Source organism: Pseudophryne corroboree, chromosome 4 (genome assembly GCF_028390025.1).
Source record: "Pseudophryne corroboree isolate aPseCor3 chromosome 4, aPseCor3.hap2, whole genome shotgun sequence".
Taxonomy (NCBI): domain Eukaryota; kingdom Metazoa; phylum Chordata; class Amphibia; order Anura; family Myobatrachidae; genus Pseudophryne; species Pseudophryne corroboree.
In genome coordinates, this window is record NC_086447.1 from 32975449 (window position 1) to 32999560 (window position 24112).

At 54.4% G+C, this 24112-nt stretch overlaps 1 protein-coding gene across 4 annotated transcripts in view; it reads right to left on the reverse strand.

The window, feature by feature from the left end:
* Positions 1 to 24112, reverse strand: part of ASXL2 (ASXL transcriptional regulator 2) — a 114198-nt gene that overhangs the window by 18897 nt on the left and 71189 nt on the right. For all 4 annotated transcript variants that reach the window (XR_010175804.1, XM_063914963.1, XM_063914962.1 and 1 more), the window contains 2 exons: positions 22271 to 22386; positions 13351 to 13480 (listed from right to left, as the gene is read on the reverse strand). Coding sequence is in view for 3 of the 4 variants with exons in the window: in XM_063914963.1 (XP_063771033.1) it covers positions 13351 to 13480; positions 22271 to 22386 (246 nt within the window). In the remaining variant the exon portion in view is untranslated. The remainder of the gene's footprint in view (positions 1 to 13350; positions 13481 to 22270; positions 22387 to 24112) is intronic.

The window sequence follows — 24112 nt, forward strand, 5'->3', positions numbered from 1 at the left end:
CTCTCCTTACACTGCTGAGCAGAGCATCCCACCTCTCCTTACACTGCTGAGCAGAGCATCCCACCTCTCCTTACACTGCTGAGCAGAGCATCCCACCTCTCCTTACACTGCTGAGCAGAGCATCCCACCTCTCCTTACACTGCTGAGCAGAGCATCCCACCTCTCCTTACACTGCTGAGCAGAGCATCCCACCTCTCCTTACACTAGGCAGAGCATCCCACCTCTCCTTACACTAGGCAGAGCATCCCACCTCTCCTTACACTAGGCAGAGCATCCCACCTCTCCTTACACTGCTGAGCAGAGCATCCCACCTCTCCTTACACTGCTGAGCAGAGCATCCCACCTCTCACACTAGGCAGAGCATCCCACCTCTCCTTACACTAGGCAGAGCATCCCACCTCTCCTTACACTAGGCAGAGCATCCCACCTCTCCTTACACTAGGCAGAGCATCTCACCTCTCCTTACACTAGGCAGAGCATCCCACCTCTCCTTACACTAGGCAGAGCATCCCACCTCTCCTTACACTAGGCAGAGCATCCCACCTCTCCTTACACTAGGCAGAGCATCCCACCTCTCCTTACACTAGGCAGAGCATCCCACCTCTCCTTACACTAGGCAGAGCATCCCACCTCTCCTTACACTGCTGAACAGAGCATCCCACCTCTCCTTACACTGCTGAGCAGAGCATCCCACCTCTCCTTACACTGCTGAGCAGAGCATCCCACCTCACCTCGCACTGCTGAGCAGTGGGCAGAGCATCCCACCGCTCCTCGCACTGCTGAGCAGAGCATCCCACCTCTCCTTACACTAGGCAGAGCATCCCACCTCTCCTTACACTGCTGTGCAGAGCATCCCACCTCTCCTTAGACTGCCGAGCAGAGCATCCCACCTCTCCTTACACTAGGCAGAGCATCCCACCTCTCCTTACACTAGGCAGAGCATCCCACCTCTCCTTACACTGCTGAGCAGAGCATCCCACCTCTCCTTACACTGCTGAGCAGAGCATCCCACCTCTCCTTAGACTGCCGAGCAGAGCATCCCACCTCTCCTTACACTAGGCAGAGCATCCCACCTCTCCTTACACTGCTGAGCAGAGCATCCCACCTCTCCTTACACTGCTGAGCAGAGCATCCCTCCTCTCCTTACACTGCTGAGCAGAGCATCCCACCTCTCCTTACACTAGGCAGAGCATCCCACCTCTCCTTACACTAGGCAGAGCATCCCACCTCTCCTTACACTAGGCAGAGCATCCCACCTCTCCTTACACTGCTGAGCAGAGCATCCCACCTCTCCTTACACTGCTGAGCAGAGCATCCCACCTCTCCTTACACTGCTGAGCAGAGCATCCCACCTCTCCTTACACTGCTGAGCAGAGCATCCCACCTCTCCTTACACTAGGCAGAGCATCCCACCTCTCCTTACACTAGGCAGAGCATCCCACCTCTCCTTACACTAGGCAGAGCATCCCACCTCTCCTTACACTAGGCAGAGCATCCCACCTCTCCTTACACTGCTGAGCAGAGCATCCCACCTCTCCTTACACTGCTGAGCAGAGCATCCCACCTCTCCTTACACTAGGCAGAGCATCCCACCTCTCCTCGCACTGCTGAGCAGAGCATCCCACCTCACCTCGCACTGCTGAGCAGAGCATCCCACCTCACCTCGCACTGCTGAGCAGAGCATCCCACCTCACCTCGCACTGCTGAGCAGAGCATCCCACCTCTCCTTACACTGCTGAGCAGAGCATCCCACCTCTCCTTACACTGCTGAGCAGAGCATCCCACCTCTCCTTACACTGCTGAGCAGAGCATCCCACCTCACACTGCTGAGCAGAGCATCCCACCTCACCTCGCACTGCTGAGCAGAGCATCCCACCTCGCACTGCTGAGCAGAGCATCCCACCTCGCACTGCTGAGCAGAGCATCCCACCTCGCACTGCTGAGCAGAGCATCCCACCTCGCACTGCTGAGCAGAGCATCCCACCTCGCACTGCTGAGCAGAGCATCCCACCTCGCACTGCTGAGCAGAGCATCCCACCTCGCACTGCTGAGCAGAGCATCCCACCTCGCACTGCTGAGCATCCCACCTCGCACTGCTGAGCAGAGCATCCCACCTCGCACTGCTGAGCAGAGCATCCCACCTCACCTCGCACTGCTAAGCAGAGCATCCCACCTCACCTCGCACTGCTAAGCAGAGCATCCCACCTCACCTCGCACTGCTGAGCAGAGCATCCCACCTCACCTCGCACTGCTGAGCAGAGCATCCCACCTCACCTCGCACTGCTGAGCAGAGCATCCCACCTCACCTCGCACTGCTGAGCAGAGCATCCCACCTCTCCTTACACTGCTGAGCAGAGCATCCCACCTCTCCTTACACTGCTGAGCAGAGCATCCCACCTCTCCTTACACTAGGCAGAGCATCCCACCTCACCTCGCACTGCTGAGCAGTGGGCAGAGCATCCCACCGCTCCTCGCACTGCTGAGCAGAGCATCCCACCTCTCCTTACACTAGGTAGAGCATCCCACCTCTCCTTACACTGCTGTGCAGAGCATCCCACCTCTCCTTACACTGCTGTGCAGAGCATCCCACCTCTCCTTACACTGCTGAGCAGAGCATCCCACCTCTCCTTACACTGCTGAGCAGAGCATCCCACCTCTCCTTACACTGCTGAGCAGAGCATCCCACCTCTCCTTACACTGCTGAGCAGAGCATCCCACCTCTCCTTACACTGCTGAGCAGAGCATCCCACCTCTCCTTACACTGCTGAGCAGAGCATCCCACCTCTCCTTACACTAGGCAGAGCATCCCACCTCTCCTTACACTAGGCAGAGCATCCCACCTCTCCTTACACTAGGCAGAGCATCCCACCTCTCCTTACACTGCTGAACAGAGCATCCCACCTCTCCTTACACTGCTGAGCAGAGCATCCCACCTCTCCTTACACTGCTGAGCAGAGCATCCCACCTCTCCTTACACTAGGCAGAGCATCCCACCTCTCCTTACACTGCTGAGCAGAGCATCCCACCTCTCCTTACACTGCTGAGCAGAGCATCCCACCTTTCCTTACACTGCTGAGCAGAGCATCCCACCCCTCCTTACACTGCTGAGCAGAGCATCCCACCCCTCCTTACACTGCTGAGCAGAGCATCCCACCTCGCACTGCTGAGCAGAGCATCCCACCTCACCTCGCACTGCTGAGCAGAGCATCCCACCTCACCTCGCACTGCTGAGCAGAGCATCCCACCTCACCTCGCACTGCTGAGCAGAGCATCCCACCTCACCTCGCACTGCTGAGCAGAGCATCCCACCTCACCTCGCACTGCTGAGCAGAGCATCCCACCTCACCTCGCACTGCTGAGCAGAGCATCCCACCTCACCTCGCACTGCTGAGCAGAGCATCCCACCTCTCCTTACACTAGGCAGAGCATCCCACCTCGCACTGCTGAGCAGAGCATCCCACCTCGCACTGCTGAGCAGAGCATCCCACCTCGCACTGCTGAGCAGAGCATCCCACCTCACCTCGCACTGCTAAGCAGAGCATCCCACCTCACCTCGCACTGCTAAGCAGAGCATCCCACCTCACCTCGCACTGCTAAGCAGAGCATCCCACCTCGCACTGCTGAGCAGAGCATCCCACCTCACCTCGCACTGCTGAGCAGAGCATCCCACCTCACCTCGCACTGCTGAGCAGAGCATCCCACCTCACCTCGCACTGCTGAGCAGAGCATCCCACCTCACCTCGCACTGCTGAGCAGAGCATTCCACCTCACCTCGCACTGCTGAGCAGAGCATCCCACCTCTCCTTACACTGCTGAGCAGAGCATCCCACCTCTCCTTACACTGCTGAGCAGAGCATCCCACCTCTCCTTACACTAGGCAGAGCATCCCACCTCACCTCGCACTGCTGAGCAGTGGGCAGAGCATCCCACCGCTCCTCGCACTGCTGAGCAGAGCATCCCACCTCTCCTTACACTAGGTAGAGCATCCCACCTCTCCTTACACTGCTGTGCAGAGCATCCCACCTCTCCTTACACTAGGCAGAGCATCCCACCTCTCCTTACACTAGGCAGAGCATCCCACCTCTCCTTACACTAGGCAGAGCATCCCACCTCACCTCGCACTGCTGAGCAGTGGGCAGAGCATCCCACCGCTCCTCGCACTGCTGAGCAGAGCATCCCACCTCTCCTTACACTAGGCAGAGCATCCCACCTCTCCTTACACTGCTGTGCAGAGCATCCCACCTCTCCTTACACTGCTGAGCAGAGCATCCCACCTCTCCTTACACTAGGCAGAGCATCCCACCTCTCCTTACACTGCTGAGCAGAGCATCCCACCTCTCCTTACACTGCTGAGCAGAGCATCCCACCTCTCCTTACACTGCTGAGCAGAGCATCCCACCTCTCCTTACACTAGGCAGAGCATCCCACCTCTCCTTACACTAGGCAGAGCATCCCACCTCTCCTTACACTGCTGAGCAGAGCATCCCACCTCTCCTTACACTGCTGAGCAGAGCATCCCAACTCTCCTTACACTGCTGAGCAGAGCATCCCACCTCTCCTTACACTGCTGAGCAGAGCATCCCACCTCTCCTTACACTGCTGAGCAGAGCATCCCACCTCTCCTTACACTGCTGAGCAGAGCATCCCACCTCTCCTTACACTAGGCAGAGCATCCCACCTCTCCTTACACTAGGCAGAGCATCCCACCTCACCTCGCACTGCTGAGCAGAGCATCCCACCTCACCTCGCACTGCTGAGCAGAGCATCCCACCTCACCTCGCACTGCTGAGCAGAGCATCCCACCTCACCTCGCACTGCTGAGCAGAGCATCCCACCTCACCTCGCACTGCTGAGCAGAGCATCCCACCTCGCACTGCTGAGCAGAGCATCCCACCTCACCTCGCACTGCTGAGCAGAGCATCCCACCTCACCTCGCACTGCTGAGCAGAGCATCCCACCTCGCACTGCTGAGCAGAGCATCCCACCTCGCACTGCTGAGCAGAGCATCCCACCTCGCCTCGCACTGCTGAGCAGAGCATCCCACCTCACCTCGCACTGCTGAGCAGAGCATCCCACCTCTCCTTACACTGCTGAGCAGAGCATCCCACCTCTCCTTACACTAGGCAGAGCATCCCACCTCACCTCGCACTGCTGAGCAGTGGGCAGAGCATCCCACCGCTCCTCGCACTGCTGAGCAGAGCATCCCACCTCTCCTTACACTAGGCAGAGCATCCCACCTCTACTTACACTAGGCAGAGCATCCCACCTCTCCTTACACTGCTGAACAGAGCATCCCACCTCTCCTTACACTGCTGAGCAGAGCATCCCACCTCTCCTTACACTGCTGAGCAGAGCATCCCACCTCTCCTTACACTGCTGAGCAGAGCATCCCACCTCTCCTTACACTAGGCAGAGCATCCCACCTCTCCTTACACTGCTGAGCAGAGCATCCCACCTCGCACTGCTGAGCAGAGCATCCCACCTCGCACTGCTGAGCAGAGCATCCCACCTCGCACTGCTGAGCAGAGCATCCCACCTCGCACTGCTGAGCAGAGCATCCCACCTCACCTCGCACTGCTGAGCAGAGCATCCCACCTCACCTCGCACTGCTGAGCAGAGCATCCCACATCACCTCGCACTGCTGAGCAGAGCATCCCACCTCACCTCGCACTGCTGAGCAGAGCATCCCACCTCACCTCGCACTGCTGAGCAGAGCATCCCACCTCACCTCGCACTGCTGAGCAGAGCATCCCACCTCACCTCGCACTGCTGAGCAGAGCATCCCACCTCACCTCGCACTGCTGAGCAGAGCATCCCACCTCACCTCACACTGCTGAGCAGAGCATCCCACCTCTCCTCACACTGCTGAGCAGAGCATCCCACCTCTCCTCACACTGCTGAGCAGAGCATCCCACCTCTCCTTACACTGCTGAGCAGAGCATCCCACCTCACCTCGCACTGCTGAGCAGTGGGCAGAGCATCCTACCGCTCCTCGCACTGCTGAGCAGAGCATCCCACCTCTCCTTACACTAGGCAGAGCATCCCACCTCTCCTTACACTGCTGTGCAGAGCATCCCACCTCTCCTTAGACTGCCGAGCAGAGCATCCCACCTCTCCTTACACTAGGCAGAGCATCCCACCTCTCCTTACACTAGGCAGAGCATCCCACCTCTCCTTACACTAGGCAGAGCATCCCACCTCTCCTTACACTAGGCAGAGCATCCCACCTCTCCTTACACTGCTGAGCAGAGCATCCCACCTCTCCTTACACTGCTGAGCAGAGCATCCCACCTCTCCTTACACTGCTGAGCAGAGCATCCCACCTCTCCTTACACTGCTGAGCAGAGCATCCCACCTCTCCTTACACTGCTGAGCAGAGCATCCCACCTCTCCTTACACTGCTGAGCAGAGCATCCCACCTCTCCTTACACTGCTGAGCAGAGCATCCCACCTCTCCTTACACTAGGCAGAGCATCCCACCTCTCCTTACACTAGGCAGAGCATCCCACCTCTCCTTACACTAGGCAGAGCATCCCACCTCTCCTTACACTAGGCAGAGCATCCCACCTCTCCTTACACTAGGCAGAGCATCCCACCTCTCCTTACACTAGGCAGAGCATCCCACCTCTCCTTACACTGCTGAGCAGAGCATCCCACCTCTCCTTACACTGCTGAGCAGAGCATCCCACCTCTCCTTACACTGCTGAGCAGAGCATCCCACCTCTCCTTACACTGCTGAGCAGAGCATCCCACCTCTCCTTACACTGCTGAGCAGAGCATCCCACCTCTCCTTACACTGCTGAGCAGAGCATCCCACCTCTCCTTACACTAGGCAGAGCATCCCACCTCTCCTTACACTAGGCAGAGCATCCCACCTCTCCTTACACTAGGCAGAGCATCCCACCTCTCCTTACACTAGGCAGAGCATCCCACCTCTCCTTACACTGCTGAACAGAGCATCCCACCTCTCCTTACACTGCTGAGCAGAGCATCCCACCTCTCCTTACACTAGGCAGAGCATCCCACCTCTCCTCGCACTGCTGAGCAGAGCATCCCACCTCTCCTCGCACTGCTGAGCAGAGCATCCCACCTCACCTCGAACTGCTGAGCAGAGCATCCCACCTCACCTCGCACTGCTGAGCAGAGCATCCCACCTCACCTCGCACTGCTGAGCAGAGCATCCCACCTCACCTCGCACTGCTGAGCAGAGCATCCCACCTTACCTCGCACTGCTGAGCAGAGCATCCCACCTCACCTCGCACTGCTGAGCAGAGCATCCCACCTCACCTCGCACCTCACACTGCTGAGCAGAGCATCCCACCTCACCTCGCACTGCTGAGCAGAGCATCCCACCTCACCTCGCACTGCTGAGCAGAGCATCCCACCTCACCTCGCACTGCTGAGCAGAGCATCCCACCTCACCTCGCACTGCTGAGCAGAGCATCCCACCTCTCCTTACACTGCTGTGCAGAGCATCCCACCTCTCCTTACACTGCTGAGCAGAGCATCCCACCTCTCCTTACACTAGGCAGAGCATCCCACCTCTCCTTACACTAGGCAGAGCATCCCACCTCTCCTTACACTAGGCAGAGCATCCCACCTCTCCTTACACTAGGCAGAGCATCCCACCTCTCCTTACACTGCTGAACAGAGCATCCCACCTCTCCTTACACTGCTGAGCAGAGCATCCCACCTCTCCTTAAAATGCTGAGCAGAGCATCCCACCTCTCCTTATACTGCTGAGCAGAGCATCCCACCTCTCCTTACACTAGGCAGAGCATCCCACCTCTCCTTACACTAGGCAGAGCATCCCACCTCTCCTTACACTAGGCAGAGCATCCCACCTCTCCTTACACTGCTGAACAGAGCATCCCACCTCTCCTTACACTGCTGAGCAGAGCATCCCACCTCTCCTTACACTGCTGTGCAGAGCATCCCACCTCTCCTTACACTGCTGAGCAGAGCATCCCACCTCGCACTGCTCAGCAGAGCATCCCACCTCGCAGTGCTGAGCAGAGCAGAGCATCCCACCTCGCACTGCTGAGCAGAGCATCCCACCTCACCTCGCACTGCTGAGCAGAGCATCCCACCTCACCTCGCACTGCTGAGCAGAGCATCCCACCTCACCTCGCACTGCTGAGCAGAGCATCCCACCTCACCTCGCACTGCTGAGCAGAGCATCCCACCTCGCACTGCTGAGCAGAGCATCCCACCTCACCTCGCACTGCTGAGCAGAGCATCCCACCTCACCTCGCACTGCTGAGCAGAGCATCCCACCTCACCTCGCACTGCTGAGCAGAGCATCCCACCTCGCACTGCTGAGCAGAGCATCCCACCTCGCACTGCTGAGCAGAGCATCCCACCTCGCCTCGCACTGCTGAGCAGAGCATCCCACCTCGCCTCGCACTGCTGAGCAGAGCATCCCACCTCACCTCGCACTGCTGAGCAGAGCATCCCACCTCACCTCGCACTGCTGAGCAGAGCATCCCACCTCACCTCGCACTGCTGAGCAGAGCATCCCACCTCACCTCGCACTGCTGTGCAGAGCATCCCACCTCTCCTTACACTGCTGAGCAGAGCATCCCACCTCTCCTTACACTAGGCAGAGCATCCCACCTCGCACTGCTGAGCAGAGCATCCCACCTCGCACTGCTGAGCAGAGCATCCCACCTCGCACTGCTGAGCAGAGCATCCCACCTCGCACTGCTGAGCAGAGCATCCCACCTCGCACTGCTGAGCAGAGCATCCCACCTCGCACTGCTGAGCAGAGCATCCCACCTCGCACTGCTGAGCAGAGCATCCCACCTCGCACTGCTGAGCAGAGCATCCAACCTCGCACTGCTGAGCAGAGCATCCAACCTCGCACTGCTGAGCAGAGCATCCCACCTCACCTCGCACTGCTGAGCAGAGCATCCCACCTCACCTCGCACTGCTGAGCAGAGCAGAGCATCCCACCTCACCTCGCACTGCTGAGCAGAGCAGAGCATCCCACCTCACCTCGCACTGCTGAGCAGAGCATCCCACCTCACCTCGCACTGCTGAGCAGAGCATCCCACCTCACCTCGCACTGCTGAGCAGAGCATCCCACCTCACCTCGCACTGCTGAGCAGAGCATCCCACCTCACCTCGCACTGCTGAGCAGAGCATCCCACCTCACCTCGCACTGCTGAGCAGAGCATCCCACCTCACCTTACACTAGGCAGAGCATCCCACCTCACCTCGCACTGCTGAGCAGTGGGCAGAGCATCCCACCGCTCCTCGCACTGCTGAGCAGAGCATCCCACCTCTCCTTACACTAGGCAGAGCATCCCACCTCTCCTTACACTGCTGTGCAGAGCATCCCACCTCTCCTTACACTAGGCAGAGCATCCCACCTCTCCTTACACTAGGCAGAGCATCCCACCTCTCCTTACACTAGGCAGAGCATCCCACCTCTCCTTACACTGCTGAGCAGAGCATCCCACCTCTCCTTACACTGCTGAGCAGAGCATCCCACCTCTCCTTACACTGCTGAGCAGAGCATCCCACCTCTCCTTACACTGCTGAGCAGAGCATCCCACCTCTCCTTACACTGCTGAGCAGAGCATCCCACCTCTCCTTACACTGCTGAGCAGAGCATCCCACCTCTCCTTACACTGCTGAGCAGAGCATCCCACCTCTCCTTACACTGCTGAGCAGAGCATCCCACCTCTCCTTACACTAGGCAGAGCATCCCACCTCTCCTTACACTAGGCAGAGCATCCCACCTCTCCTTACACTAGGCAGAGCATCCCACCTCTCCTTACACTGCTGAGCAGAGCATCCCACCTCTCCTTACACTGCTGAGCAGAGCATCCCACCTCTCACACTAGGCAGAGCATCCCACCTCTCCTTACACTAGGCAGAGCATCCCACCTCTCCTTACACTAGGCAGAGCATCCCACCTCTCCTTACACTAGGCAGAGCATCCCACCTCTCCTTACACTAGGCAGAGCATCCCACCTCTCCTTACACTAGGCAGAGCATCCCACCTCTCCTTACACTAGGCAGAGCATCCCACCTCTCCTTACACTAGGCAGAGCATCCCACCTCTCCTTACACTAGGCAGAGCATCCCACCTCTCCTTACACTGCTGAACAGAGCATCCCACCTCTCCTTACACTGCTGAGCAGAGCATCCCACCTCTCCTTACACTGCTGAGCAGAGCATCCCACCTCACCTCGCACTGCTGAGCAGTGGGCAGAGCATCCCACCGCTCCTCGCACTGCTGAGCAGAGCATCCCACCTCTCCTTACACTAGGCAGAGCATCCCACCTCTCCTTACACTGCTGTGCAGAGCATCCCACCTCTCCTTAGACTGCCGAGCAGAGCATCCCACCTCTCCTTACACTAGGCAGAGCATCCCACCTCTCCTTACACTAGGCAGAGCATCCCACCTCTCCTTACACTGCTGAGCAGAGCATCCCACCTCTCCTTACACTGCTGAGCAGAGCATCCCACCTCTCCTTAGACTGCCGAGCAGAGCATCCCACCTCTCCTTACACTAGGCAGAGCATCCCACCTCTCCTTACACTGCTGAGCAGAGCATCCCACCTCTCCTTACACTGCTGAGCAGAGCATCCCTCCTCTCCTTACACTGCTGAGCAGAGCATCCCACCTCTCCTTACACTGCTGAGCAGAGCATCCCACCTCTCCTTACACTAGGCAGAGCATCCCACCTCTCCTTACACTAGGCAGAGCATCCCACCTCTCCTTACACTGCTGAGCAGAGCATCCCACCTCTCCTTACACTGCTGAGCAGAGCATCCCACCTCTCCTTACACTGCTGAGCAGAGCATCCCACCTCTCCTTACACTGCTGAGCAGAGCATCCCACCTCTCCTTACACTAGGCAGAGCATCCCACCTCTCCTTACACTAGGCAGAGCATCCCACCTCTCCTTACACTAGGCAGAGCATCCCACCTCTCCTTACACTAGGCAGAGCATCCCACCTCTCCTTACACTGCTGAGCAGAGCATCCCACCTCTCCTTACACTGCTGAGCAGAGCATCCCACCTCTCCTTACACTAGGCAGAGCATCCCACCTCTCCTTGCACTGCTGAGCAGAGCATCCCACCTCGCCCTGCTGAGCAGAGCATCCCACCTCACCTCGCCCTGCTGAGCAGAGCATCCCACCTCACCTCGCCCTGCTGAGCAGAGCATCCCACCTCACCTCGCACTGCTGAGCAGAGCATCCAACCGCTCCTCGCACTGCTAGGCAGAGCATCCCACCTCTCCTCACACTGCTAGGCAGAGCATCCCACCTCTCCTTACACTGCTAGGCAGAGCATCCCACCTCTCCTTACACTGCTAGGCAGAGCATCCCACCTCTCCTTACACTGCTAGGCAGAGCATCCCACCTCTCCTTACACTGCTAGGCAGAGCATCCCACCTCTCCTTACACTGCTAGGCAGAGCATCCCACCTCTCCTTACACTGCTAGGCAGAGCATCCCACCTCTCCTTACACTGCTAGGCAGAGCATCCCACCTCTCCTTACACTGCTAGGCAGAGCATCCCACCTCTCCTTACACTGCTAGGCAGAGCATCCCACCTCTCCTTACACTGCTAGGCAGAGCATCCCACCTCTCCTTACACTGCTAGGCAGAGCATCCCACCTCTCCTTACACTGCTAGGCAGAGCATCCCACCTCTCCTTACACTGCTAGGCAGAGCATCCCACCTCTCCTTACACTGCTAGGCAGAGCATCCCACCTCTCCTTACACTGCTAGGCAGAGCATCCCACCTCTCCTTACACTGCTAGGCAGAGCATCCCACCTCTCCTTACACTGCTAGGCAGAGCATCCCACCTCTCCTTACACTGCTAGGCAGAGCATCCCACCTCTCCTTACACTGCTAGGCAGAGCATCCCACCTCTCCTTACACTGCTAGGCAGAGCATCCCACCTCTCCTTACACTGCTAGGCAGAGCATCCCACCTCTCCTTACACTGCTAGGCAGAGCATCCCACCTCTCCTTACACTGCTAGGCAGAGCATCCCACCTCTCCTTACACTGCTAGGCAGAGCATCCCACCTCTCCTTACACTGCTAGGCAGAGCATCCCACCTCTCCTTACACTGCTAGGCAGAGCATCCCACCTCTCCTTACACTGCTAGGCAGAGCATCCCACCTCTCCTTACACTGCTAGGCAGAGCATCCCACCTCTCCTTACACTGCTAGGCAGAGCATCCCACCTCTCCTTACACTGCTAGGCAGAGCATCCCACCTCTCCTTACACTGCTAGGCAGAGCATCCCACCTCTCCTTACACTGCTAGGCAGAGCATCCCACCTCTCCTTACACTGCTAGGCAGAGCATCCCACCTCTCCTTACACTGCTAGGCAGAGCATCCCACCTCTCCTTACACTGCTAGGCAGAGCATCCCACCTCTCCTTACACTGCTAGGCAGAGCATCCCACCTCTCCTTACACTGCTAGGCAGAGCATCCCACCTCTCCTTACACTGCTAGGCAGAGCATCCCACCTCTCCTTACACTGCTAGGCAGAGCATCCCACCTCTCCTTACACTGCTAGGCAGAGCATCCCACCTCTCCTTACACTGCTAGGCAGAGCATCCCACCTCTCCTTACACTGCTAGGCAGAGCATCCCACCTCTCCTTACACTAGGCAGAGCATCCCACCTCTCCTTACACTAGGCAGAGCATCCCACCTCTCCTTACACTAGGCAGAGCATCCCACCTCTCCTTACACTAGGCAGAGCATCCCACCTCTCCTTACACTAGGCAGAGCATCCCACCTCTCCTTACACTAGGCAGAGCATCCCACCTCTCCTTACACTGCTGAACAGAGCATCCCACCTCTCCTTACACTAGGCAGAGCATCCCACCTCTCCTTACACTAGGCAGAGCATCCCACCTCTCCTTACACTAGGCAGAGCATCCCACCTCTCCTTACACTGCTGAACAGAGCATCCCACCTCTCCTTACACTAGGCAGAGCATCCCACCTCTCCTTACACTAGGCAGAGCATCCCACCTCTCCTTACACTAGGCAGAGCATCCCACCTCTCCTTACACTGCTGAACAGAGCATCCCACCTCTCCTTACACTAGGCAGAGCATCCCACCTCTCCTTGCACTGAGCAGAGCATCCCACCTCTCCTTGCACTGAGCAGAGCATCCCACCTCTCCTTGCACTGAGCAGAGCATCCCACCTCTCCTTGCACTGAGCAGAGCATCCCACCTCTCCTTGCACTGAGCAGAGCATCCCACCTCTCCTTGCACTGAGCAGAGCATCCCACCTCTCCTTACACTGAGCAGAGCATGGTGCCTATCCTCACACCGAGCAGAGCATATTGGGAGTGCTGTGTGTACATACTGTGAGCGGCTGTGGGTTTGGCGGGGCTGATGCTTTTTGTGGTCTTCACGGCTTTCAGTAGGAGGTGCTGGCTAGAGGAGACCTGCATCCCGGCTCTGCGCTGCTTCTTCTGTTGCTGCTGCTTCAGAGCCTGCAGAGCGGAGACAGACAGCAGAGACACTGCGAATGACACATACTGCACGAGTACTGGAGGTACAGGGGCTTCCTCTATCCCCCCACACACTGGCTGTACTGGCCTTATAGCCACCGGTCAGTGCTGCCAGCTCGGCTCAGCAGTGATTATACGGGGTGACAGAGCAGTGCAGAGCTGTACGCTGGGTATAAGGGCAGTGTGTACTGCTACAATACTCTGCATAACAAAACATATAGCAGGGCAGAAAGACATATGGGGCAAATAAATTAGTCCCCCCCCCCTCTTCCACCTAAGATTGGGCCTGATGAGAGGAGAGAAGCAGCACAGTAAATATGGCAGTGTGCACTGTGAAGGGAAAGACAAAGCATCACTGCCCCCTGCTGTACAGAGCCTGGCCTGCAGCCTGCTCATATCATCCTCTGACAAACTCTGGCATTCTGTTTCCTCGCCCTGTAGGTGATAACAGACCCACCTAATGACCCAGCTTTACACTGAAGTCGCTCTGACCGACAAGAACGTTCCTTTATGTAGTCTAGTAAAGCACATAACACTCAGGACATACAGGGATCTCACTGGGTGGCATATAACCATAGAAGGAGCAAGGTCCCGCACCCACCAAAAATCAACTTTCACATTCACATAAATGGATGGAGCATAAAGCAACAGAACAGTGCAAAAGGATTAAAGCTCCCAAAGGAAACGTATAATTCCACAGTAGTTATCACTTATGTCTCTTGGGGTAATAGAGGCCGATTATATTATATCATATCATATCTGTATTATATTATTTTCCACACTATGAGCTTCTGCCTTGGAGAGACTGTGACTCAGTACTGTGTATCCTATGCTGGGACAGCACTGCCCCTAGTGGCCATCAGCGGTGTATTCTATTGCAACAGTCAGTAGATGCATAATCGTATAATTGGTCATACACAGTGCTGCATGGCGTGTGATTGCGGGCCTCTGACCAGCACTGTGCCCGGGAGCAGAGACTACGCAACGCAACCCGCGGCACACTGAATCTGACAAGTGATCCCTGGATCATATTACGATATTGACTCTCTAATATAACTGAAGTATACATTTCTAACAATCACACTGTAGGTGCAGGAGTACAGGTTATCAGATTTTACTACATATCAGGCATGTAAGGTAGTACACCTGCTTGTCACAGATAGAGGAGACACCTCCCAGCAATGGCACTGTGTACTACAGATACACTTACTCACTGTGCAGGTAAAGGTCGTCCTCTGCAGGAGACCACACACTAGGCATGTAGTGTAGCACAGAAAGGCATCGTGCACACCCAATCCGCTACATTATAGGGCATGGACAAGTTATTACTCCTGTAAGTGACAGAATATCACATCTGTAAGCTGGCAAGCTACATACTACACTGCATCTGGCTGCGGGTATCAGTACAAGTTGCCAGTGCTCACGCATTTACAGCAAGCATTGCAGGATGCAGCCCTAACCCTCTACAGTATCACTGGTGGGCTCTTAGCTGTAGGAATAATTAGTAATACAGCCACACCTACCATACCCTTCATGGATTAACTATCTACACGAGATATCTGTCCCTTACTATGTAATACAGGCTGCACCACTCAGGCTCTGCTACTTAGAGTGATGTATATAGTGCACATGCCAACGTGCGTTTCACCCAAGCTGCTTTCTTCATACGGATAAACAAAAGGTTTTAGGTATTATAAATTGATCTGTGGTCCTAAAGCTATATGGAACTCTTGGATTATTGTGTTGTTAGGCATATGACCCTACTGTTATTGACATTAATACAGAAAACACAAGTTTAAAATAAGAATTTACTCACCGGTAATTCTATTTCTCGTAGTCCGTAGTGGATGCTGGGACTCCGTAAGGACCATGGGGAATAGCGGCTCCGCAGGAGACTGGGCACAACTATAAAGAAAGCTTTAGGTCTAACTGGTGTGCACTGGCTCCTCCCACTATGACCCTCCTCCAGACTTCAGTTAGGATACTGTGCCCGGAAGAGCTGACACAATAAGGAAGGATTTTGAATCCTGGGTAAGACTCATACCAGCCACACCAATCACACCGTATAACTCGTGAAACAATACCCAGTTAACAGTATGATAACAACTGAGCCTCTCAACAGATGGCTCAACAATAACCCTTTAGTTAAGCAATAACTATGTACAAGTATTGCAGACAATCCGCACTTGGGATGGGCGCCCAGCATCCACTACGGACTACGAGAAATAGAATTACCGGTGAGTAAATTCTTATTTTCTCTGACGTCCTAAGTGGATGTTGGGACTCCGTAAGGACCATGGGGATTATACCAAAGCTCCCAAACGGGCGAGAGAGAGTGCGGATGACTCTGCAGCACCGAATGGGCAAACTCTAGGTCCTCCTCAGCCAGGGTGTCAAACTTGTAGAATTTAGCAAATGTGTTTGAACCCGACCAAGTAGCTGCTCTGCAAAGTTGTAGAGCCGAGACCCCTCTGGCAGCCGCCCAAGAAGAGCCCACCTTCCTTGTGGAATGGGCTTTTACTGATTTAGGATGCGGCAGTCCAGCCGCAGAATGTGCAAGCTGAATCGTACTACAGATCCAGCGAGCAATAGTCTGCTTTGAAGCAGGTGCTCCCAACTTGTTAGGCGCATACAGGATAAATAGCGAGTCAGTCTTTCTGACTCCAGCTGTCCTGGAAACATATATTTTCAGGGCCCTGACTACGTCCAACAACTTGGAAGCCTCCAAGTCTTTTGTAGCCGCAGGCACCACGATAGGTTGGTTCAGATGAAACGCTGATACCACTTTAGGGAGAAACTGTGGACGAGTCCTCAATTCTGCCCTATCCATATGGAAAATCAGATAAGGGCTTTTACATGACAAAGCCGCCAATTCTGATACACGCCTGGCCGAAGCCAAGGCCAACAACATGACCACTTTCCACGTGAGATATTTCAAATCCACGGTTTTTAGTGGCTCAAACCAATGTGACTTTAGGAAATCCAACACCACGTTGAGATCCCAAGGTGCCACTGGAGGCACAAAAGGGGGCTGAATATGCAGCACTCCCTTAACAAAAGTTTGAACTTCAGGTAGGGAAGCCAGTTCTCTCTGGAAGAAAATCGATAGAGCCGAAATTTGGACCTTAATGGAACCCAATTTTAGGCCCATAGTCACCCCTGACTGTAGAAAGTGCAGGAAACGGCCCAGCTGAAATTCTTCCGTTGGGGCCTTCCTGGCCTCACACCACACAACATATTTTCGCCATATGCGGTGATAATGGTTTGCGGTTACTTCTTTCCTGGCTTTAATCAGCGTAGGAATGACTTCCTCCGGAATGCCCTTTTCCTTCAGGATCCGGTGTTCAACCGCCATGCCGTCAAACGCAGCCGCGGTAAGTCTTGGAACAGACAGGGCCCCTGCTGCAGCAGGTCCTGTCTGAGCGGTAGAGGCCATGGGTCCTCTGAGATCATTTCTTGAAGTTCCGGGTACCAAGCTCTTCTTGGCCAATCCGGAACAATGAGTATAGTTCTTACTCCTCTTCTCTTTATTATCCTCAGTACCTTTGGTATGAGAGGAAGAGGAGGGAACACATAAACCGACCGGTACACCCACGGTGTCACTAGAGCGTCCACAGCTATCGCCTGCGGGTCTCTTGACCTGGCGCAATACTTTTTTAGCTTTTTGTTTAGGCGGGACGCAATCATGTCCACCTGTGGCCTTTCCCAACGGTTTACAATCATTTGGAAGACTTCTGGATGAAGTCCCCACTCTCCCGGGTGGAGGTCGTGCCTGCTGAGGAAGTCTGCTTCCCAGTTGTCCACTCCCGGAATGAACACTGCTGACAGTGCTAACACGTGATTTTCCGCCCATCGGAGAATCCTTGTGGCTTCTGCCATCGCCGTCCTGCTTCTCGTGCCGCCCTGTCGGTTTACATGGGCGACCGCCGTGATGTTGTCTGACTGGATCAGTACCGGCTGGTTTTGAAGCAGGGGTTTTGCCTGACTTAGGGCATTGTAAATGGCCCTTAGTTCCAGAATATTTATGTGCAGGGAAGTCTCCTGACTTGACCATAGTCCTTGGAAGTTTCTTCCCTGTGTGACTGCCCCCCAGCCTCGAAGGCTGGCATCCGTGGTCACCAGGACCCAGTCCTGTATGCCGAATCTGCGGCCCTCTTGAAGATGAGCACTCTGCAGCCACCACAGCAGAGACACCCTTGTCCTCGGAGACAGGGTTATCAGACGATGCATCTGAAGATGCGATCCGGACCACTTGTCCAACAGGTCCCACTGAAAGGTTCTTGCATGAAACCTGCCGAATGGAATCGCTTCGTAGGAAGCTACCATTTTTCCCAGGATCCGCATGCAGTGATGCACCGACACCTGTTTTGGTTTTAGGAGGCCTCTGACTAGAGATGACAGCTCCTTGGCCTTCTCCTCCGGGAGAAACACTTTTCTCTGTTCTGTGTCCAGAACCATCCCCAGGAACAGTAGACGTGTCGTAGGGACCAGCTGTGACTTTGGAATGTTTAGAATCCAGCCGTGCTGTTGTAGCACTTCCCGAGATAGTGCTACCCCGACCAACAACTGCTCTCTGGACCTCGCCTTTATCAGGAGATCGTCCAAGTACGGAATAATTAAAACTCCCTCCTTTCGAAGGAGTATCATCATTTCGGCCATTACCTTGGTAAAGACCCTCGGAGCCGTGGATAGACCGAACGGCAACGTCTGGAATTGGTAATGACAATCCTGTACCACAAATCTGAGGTACTCCTGGTGAGGATGGTAAATGGGGACATGCAGGTAAGCATCCTTGATGTCCAGGGATACCATGTAATCCCCCTCGTCCAGGCTTGCAATAACCGCCCTGAGCGATTCCATCTTGAACTTGAATTTTTTTATATATGTGTTCAAGGATTTCAAATTTAAAATGGGTCTCACCGAACCGTCCGGTTTCGGTACCACAAACATTGTGGAATAGTAACCCCTTCCTTGTTGAAGTAGGGGCACCTTTACTATCACTTGTTGTGAATACAGCTTGTGAATTGCCTGTAACACTGCCTCCCTGCCTGAGGGAGTGGTTGGCAAGGCAGATTTGAGGAAACGGAGGGGGGGAGACGTCTCGAATTCCAGCTTGTACCCCTGAGATACTACTTGAAGGATCCAGGGATCCACCCGTGAGCGAGCCCACTGATTGCTGAAATATTTGAGACGGGCCCCCACCATACCTGGCTCCGCCTGTGAAGCCCCAGCGTCATGCTGTGGACTTAGAGGAAGCGGGGGAGGACTTTTGCTCCTGGGAACTGGCTGTATGCTGCAGCTTCTTTCCCCTACCTCTGCCTCTGGGCAGAAAGGACGCGCCTTTAACCCGCTTGCCCCTATTGGGCCGAAAGGACTGTACCTGATAATACGGTGCTTTCATTGGTTGTGAGGGAACATGGGGTAAAAATGTAGACTTCCCAGCTGTTGCTGTGGAAACGAGGTCCGAGAGACCATCCCCGAACAACTCCTCACCCTTATAAGGCAGAACTTCCATGTGTCGTTTGGAATCTGCATCTCCTGTCCACTGCAGAGTCCATAACCCTCTCCTGGCAGAAATGGACATTGCACTAATTTTGGATGCCAGACGGCAAATATCCCTCTGTGCATCCCTCATGTATAAAAGTGCGTCTTTTATATGCTCTACGTTTAGCAATATAGTGTCCCTGTCTAGGGTATCTATATTTTCTGACAGGGAATCTGACCACGCAGCAGCAGCACTGCACATCCAGGCTGAAGCAATAGCCGGTCTCAGTATAACACCTGTGTGTGTATATATAGATTTCAGGATAGCCTCCTGCTTTCTATCAGCAGATTCCTTCAGGGCGGCCGTATCCGGAGACGGTAGTGCCACCTTCTTTGACAAGCGTGTGAGCGCTTTATCCACCCTAGGGGATGTTTCCCAGCGTGACCTATCCTCTGGCGGGAAAGGGTACGCCATTAGTAACCTCTTAGAAATTACCAGCTTTTTATCAGGGGAAGCCCACGCTTCTTCACACACTTCATTTAACTCTTCAGATGGAGGAAAAGCTACTGGTAGTTTTTTCTCTCCAAACATAATACCCTTTTTTGTGGTATCGGGGGTAACATCAGAAATGTGCAACACATTTTTCATTGCCTCAATCATGTAACGTGTGGCCCCACTGGAAGTTACATTAGTCTCATCGTCATCGACACTGGAGTCAGTATCCGTGTCGACATCTGTGTCTGTCATCTGAGGTAGTGGGCGTTTTAGAGCCCCTGATGACTTTTGAGATGCCTGGGCAGGCACAGGCTGAGAAGCCGGCTGTCCCACATTAGGTATGTCGTCAAACCTTTTATGCAAGGAGTCGACACTGTCGCGTAATTCCTTCCACAGCACCATCCACTCAGGTGTCGACCCCGCAGGGGGTGACATCACGTTTACAGGCATTTGCTCCGCCTCCACATAAGCCTCCTCATCAAACATGTCGACACAGCCGTACCGACACACCGCAAACACACAGGGAATGCTCTGACAGAGGACAGGACCCCACAAAGCCCTTTGGGGAGACAGAGAGAGAGTATGCCAGCACACACCAGAGCGCTATATAACACAGGGATCCCACTATAAATGAGTGTTTTCCCTTATAGCTGCTTTTTTATATATCATGTATATATATCTATACTGCGCCTAAATTTAGTGCCCCCCCCTCTCTTTTTTACCCTTCTGTAGTGTTCAGACTGCAGGGGAGAGCCAGGGAGCTTCCTTCCAGCGGAGCTGTGAGGGAAAAATGGCGCCAGTGTGCTGAGGGAGATGGCCCCGCCCCTTTTTCGGCTGACTTTCTCCCGCTTTTTCTGGAATACTGGCAGGGGTAATTTTACATCTATATAGCCTCTAGGACTATATATGATGTAGATTTGCCAGCCAAGGTGTCATATATTGCCCTCAGGGCGCCCCCCCCCCCCCCCCAGCGCCCTGCACCCATCAGTGACCGGAGTGTGAGGTGTACATGAGGAGCAATGGCGCACAGCTGCAGTGCTGTGCGCTACCTTGGTGAAGACCGAAGTCTTCTGCCGCCAATTTTCCGGACCTCTTCGTTGCTTCTGGCTCTGTAAGGGGGACGGCGGCGCGGCTCCGGGAACGAACACCAAGGTCGGGTCCTGCGGTCGATCCCTCTGGAGCTAATGGTGTCTAGTAGCCTAAGAAGCCCAAACTACCACCTGTTAGGTAGGTTCGCTTCTTCTCCCCTTAGTCCCTCGCTGCAGTGAGTCTGTTGCCAGCAGATCTCACTGTAAAATAAAAAACCTAAATATACTTTCTTTCTAGGAGCTCAGGAGAGCCCCTAGTGTGCATCCAGCTCAGCCGGGCACAAGATTCTAACTGAAGTCTGGAGGAGGGTCATAGTGGGAGGAGCCAGTGCACACCAGTTAGACCTAAAGCTTTCTTTATAGTTGTGCCCAGTCTCCTGCGGAGCCGCTATTCCCCATGGTCCTTACGGAGTCCCAGCATCCACTTAGGACGTCAGAGAAAATAAGAATTTCCATGCCCCATCTGGTAGGTAATTATAGCAATCCCAGAAACGCACGTCTGCGTATAAGGGTATCCTACACGTGCACTGTGCAGAAGATCTGGCACTGGTATGATAACATAGAAAGGGATATACTTGTAGTTACGCATCCCCCAGCATGAAAGCACATGGGAATAGGGTCCGGGGTAAGCGTGTAAAGCTGGGGTTACACAATGTAGGGCTGGAAGCTTCGTGTCTAATCCCTAATCAGAGGCTTACAGCAGTCAGATGCCAGGAGGACATTCCTCTGCAGGTTATATCACTAGCATGCATTGCAGGTGTGTAATGACAGCTCAGATCTGTGGCGATACAGAATCATATGCCAGATGTATAATAGTGCTGTAAAACCCTGCACACCGGGCCCATCCAGCCGATGCCTTCATAGCTACACACCTCCAGTGACAAGGCCTGGATTCTCTGCTCACAACACTGACTGCATTGCTCAGGTCTGGCAGCTAGCAGGATTGTATAGGATGAATGTATATGGCTATGAGAGAGCTCTTCCCTATCACACATCCCACTCATACAGCAGTACTACACAGCTTCTTCCAGCCATTCACCTACTGGTACAATAGAGGTGTAATGGTTGGTTCCGACAGTCAGGGAGAGGGGTGTGCGCCAGCGACGTGCGGTGAGGTAAATGGTTCAAAAGTCGCTGGCTAGTACCAGAGACAGATTTATATGCAATATATGAGCCCAAGGGTTTCACGTGGGCATTATACACAGGTGCAGCAGTATATACATGTGGGCATTATACACAGGTGCAGCAGTATATACTGCTGGAAATTTTGATCAGAGATGTGCGGACAAGGTAGGCCTGCCAAAGACTTTTTACTCCAGAGTTTGGACTATAAAAAGGATTACAACATTTCTCATATATTCTTTGTATTTTTCAAATACTTTATATTTTCAAAACTCTGGTGTATAAAATTAGTATGACAGGAAAGGCTCTGCCTCACCTTACTGCACTGGTGCGCGCGCCACCTGACAGGCGGGGAGAGGGGATGGCGCGCGCCACCTGACAGGCGGGGAGAGGGGATGGCGCGCGCGCCACCTGACAGGCGGGGAGAGGGGATGGCGCGCGCGCCACCTGACAGGCGGGGAGAGGGGATGGCGCGCGCCACCTGACAGGCGGGGAGAGGGCTGATGTAACAGGTGGGGAATGGTGTGTGACACCCACCCCCCTTCCCTGGCAATGTGATATGACCCACAGCCTCCCTGTTACCTGTTTCAGGGCCTTCTTGCTGAGCTTCTGAGATGGAGAGATGACTTTACCCACAGGGATGGGGGGTGAAGGACAGCTGGACTGGGGGGAGGATGGCTGGGAGAGTCTAGATGTAACTATAAAACAAATGAGAAACAAAACATGAGTTAAGCTGGGAATGAGTGTACCATAGGAAAAGACAGTGACTGAACTACCACCAGCAGGTCTCCAACTGAACTACAATTCCCAGCATGCGCAAACATGGCAAATGTTATACTAAGTGTGCAGCATGTAGGTGCACCACAGCAAGTACAGGCAAAATGACATCAGCAGGAAGTGTAAAAGTCATGTACAGATGTGTCCTCATACATCTTGCCTCAAAACGTCGCGCAGCGGGAGATGCCTGGCGGGAGTCAGCTGACATGCAACTCTGTTAGCTTCTGGCATCTTTTTTGGCTGAAACTGTGTATTATTCACACAGCTATGTGAGTAGGAAGCACAAGCAGACACTGCTGACTAAAATGATATGCGGCATGCCTATATTCTGTGTGCCACCGTGGCTGTATCTGTATATAAAATGCTGTTTTCTAGGAAAACACTGTAACACACCATTTGATATGCAGATACAGCCGCAATCGCACACAGAATATAGGCATGCCGCATATCATTTTAATCAGCAGAGTCTGCTTGGGCGTCCTAGTCATGTAGCAGAGCAAATAAGATGCATTTTAATGGAATTAGTTGCACATAGAGATGCTCAGTGCTGCTTAACGTAACAGTGTTAGGGAATCTGAAATATCCACGTACAGCACAGAGTACACAGATAAAGCCTAAATGGAATACACCAGGGGACCACATTAAATAATAGAATGAACACTGCATGATGTAAACGATATGGGTGCACCTGCTTGCAATGCTCGGCTTGTACACAAGATGGCATCAATTACCCAAGACAATACATAGATGTTAAATATAGCTCCATGGCCAACAACAATACAGACCCTTGGTTATCATATTACATGTAACTAGGTGATTCATCACGCCCTACGGGCGCTCTTCACACCGTCGTAAGGGGCTACGCCACCCTTAACCCTTGCACGCCCTGCTGCCCTCCCTTTGGCAGTGGCTCTCCCGTGGCGTGAAATATTTTTATTATATGGAGTATTACCTCCAATCTTAATTGTGTGAGTGGTTAAACATTGCACGGACAAAAGGCGTGCAATGGGGTCGTAGCCCATTGCAACGGCGTGAACAGCGCACGCAGGGCATGATGAATCACCTAGTAGGTGCTGCGGTTAGGGGAGTGGCGGGGGAGACGCGGATTCGGGAGGGGGTCCAGGGGAGACGCGGGTGGGGGAAAGGATGGTGCAGAGGGTAGGGGTCTGGAGCCACCGCGGGTGGGGGTCCGGAGCGGTTGTGGGGGTGCCGTGAGTGGGGGAGGGGAGGGGGTGCCGCGGGTGGGGGAAGGGGTCTGAAGCCACCACGGGTGGTGGAGGGGGGAGGGATGTGGGGGTGCCACGGATGGGGCCCAGAGGTACTGCGAGTGGCGGAGGGGCGGGTAATGCTTCACTTGCTTCTCCTCCTGGAAGCAGCTAAGCTGCTGCCCTCCCTTTGGCAGTGGCTCTCCCGGAGACTCGCACAGCAGCCAGTCACTATTGTTAGCGCCGGTGTCCCAACGCGCCGCATTACAGGGAAGAAGATGCACTCAATCAACTAAAGCTCCCAGTAGCCCTTAGTGCCAGAATGCGCCAGCACTAAGGGCTGCTGGGAGCTGTAGTTTATTTAGTGCGTCTACTTCCCTGTAATGCGGTGCATTGGGACACTGGTGATAACAATAGTGACTGGCTGGCAGAACTGACTGAC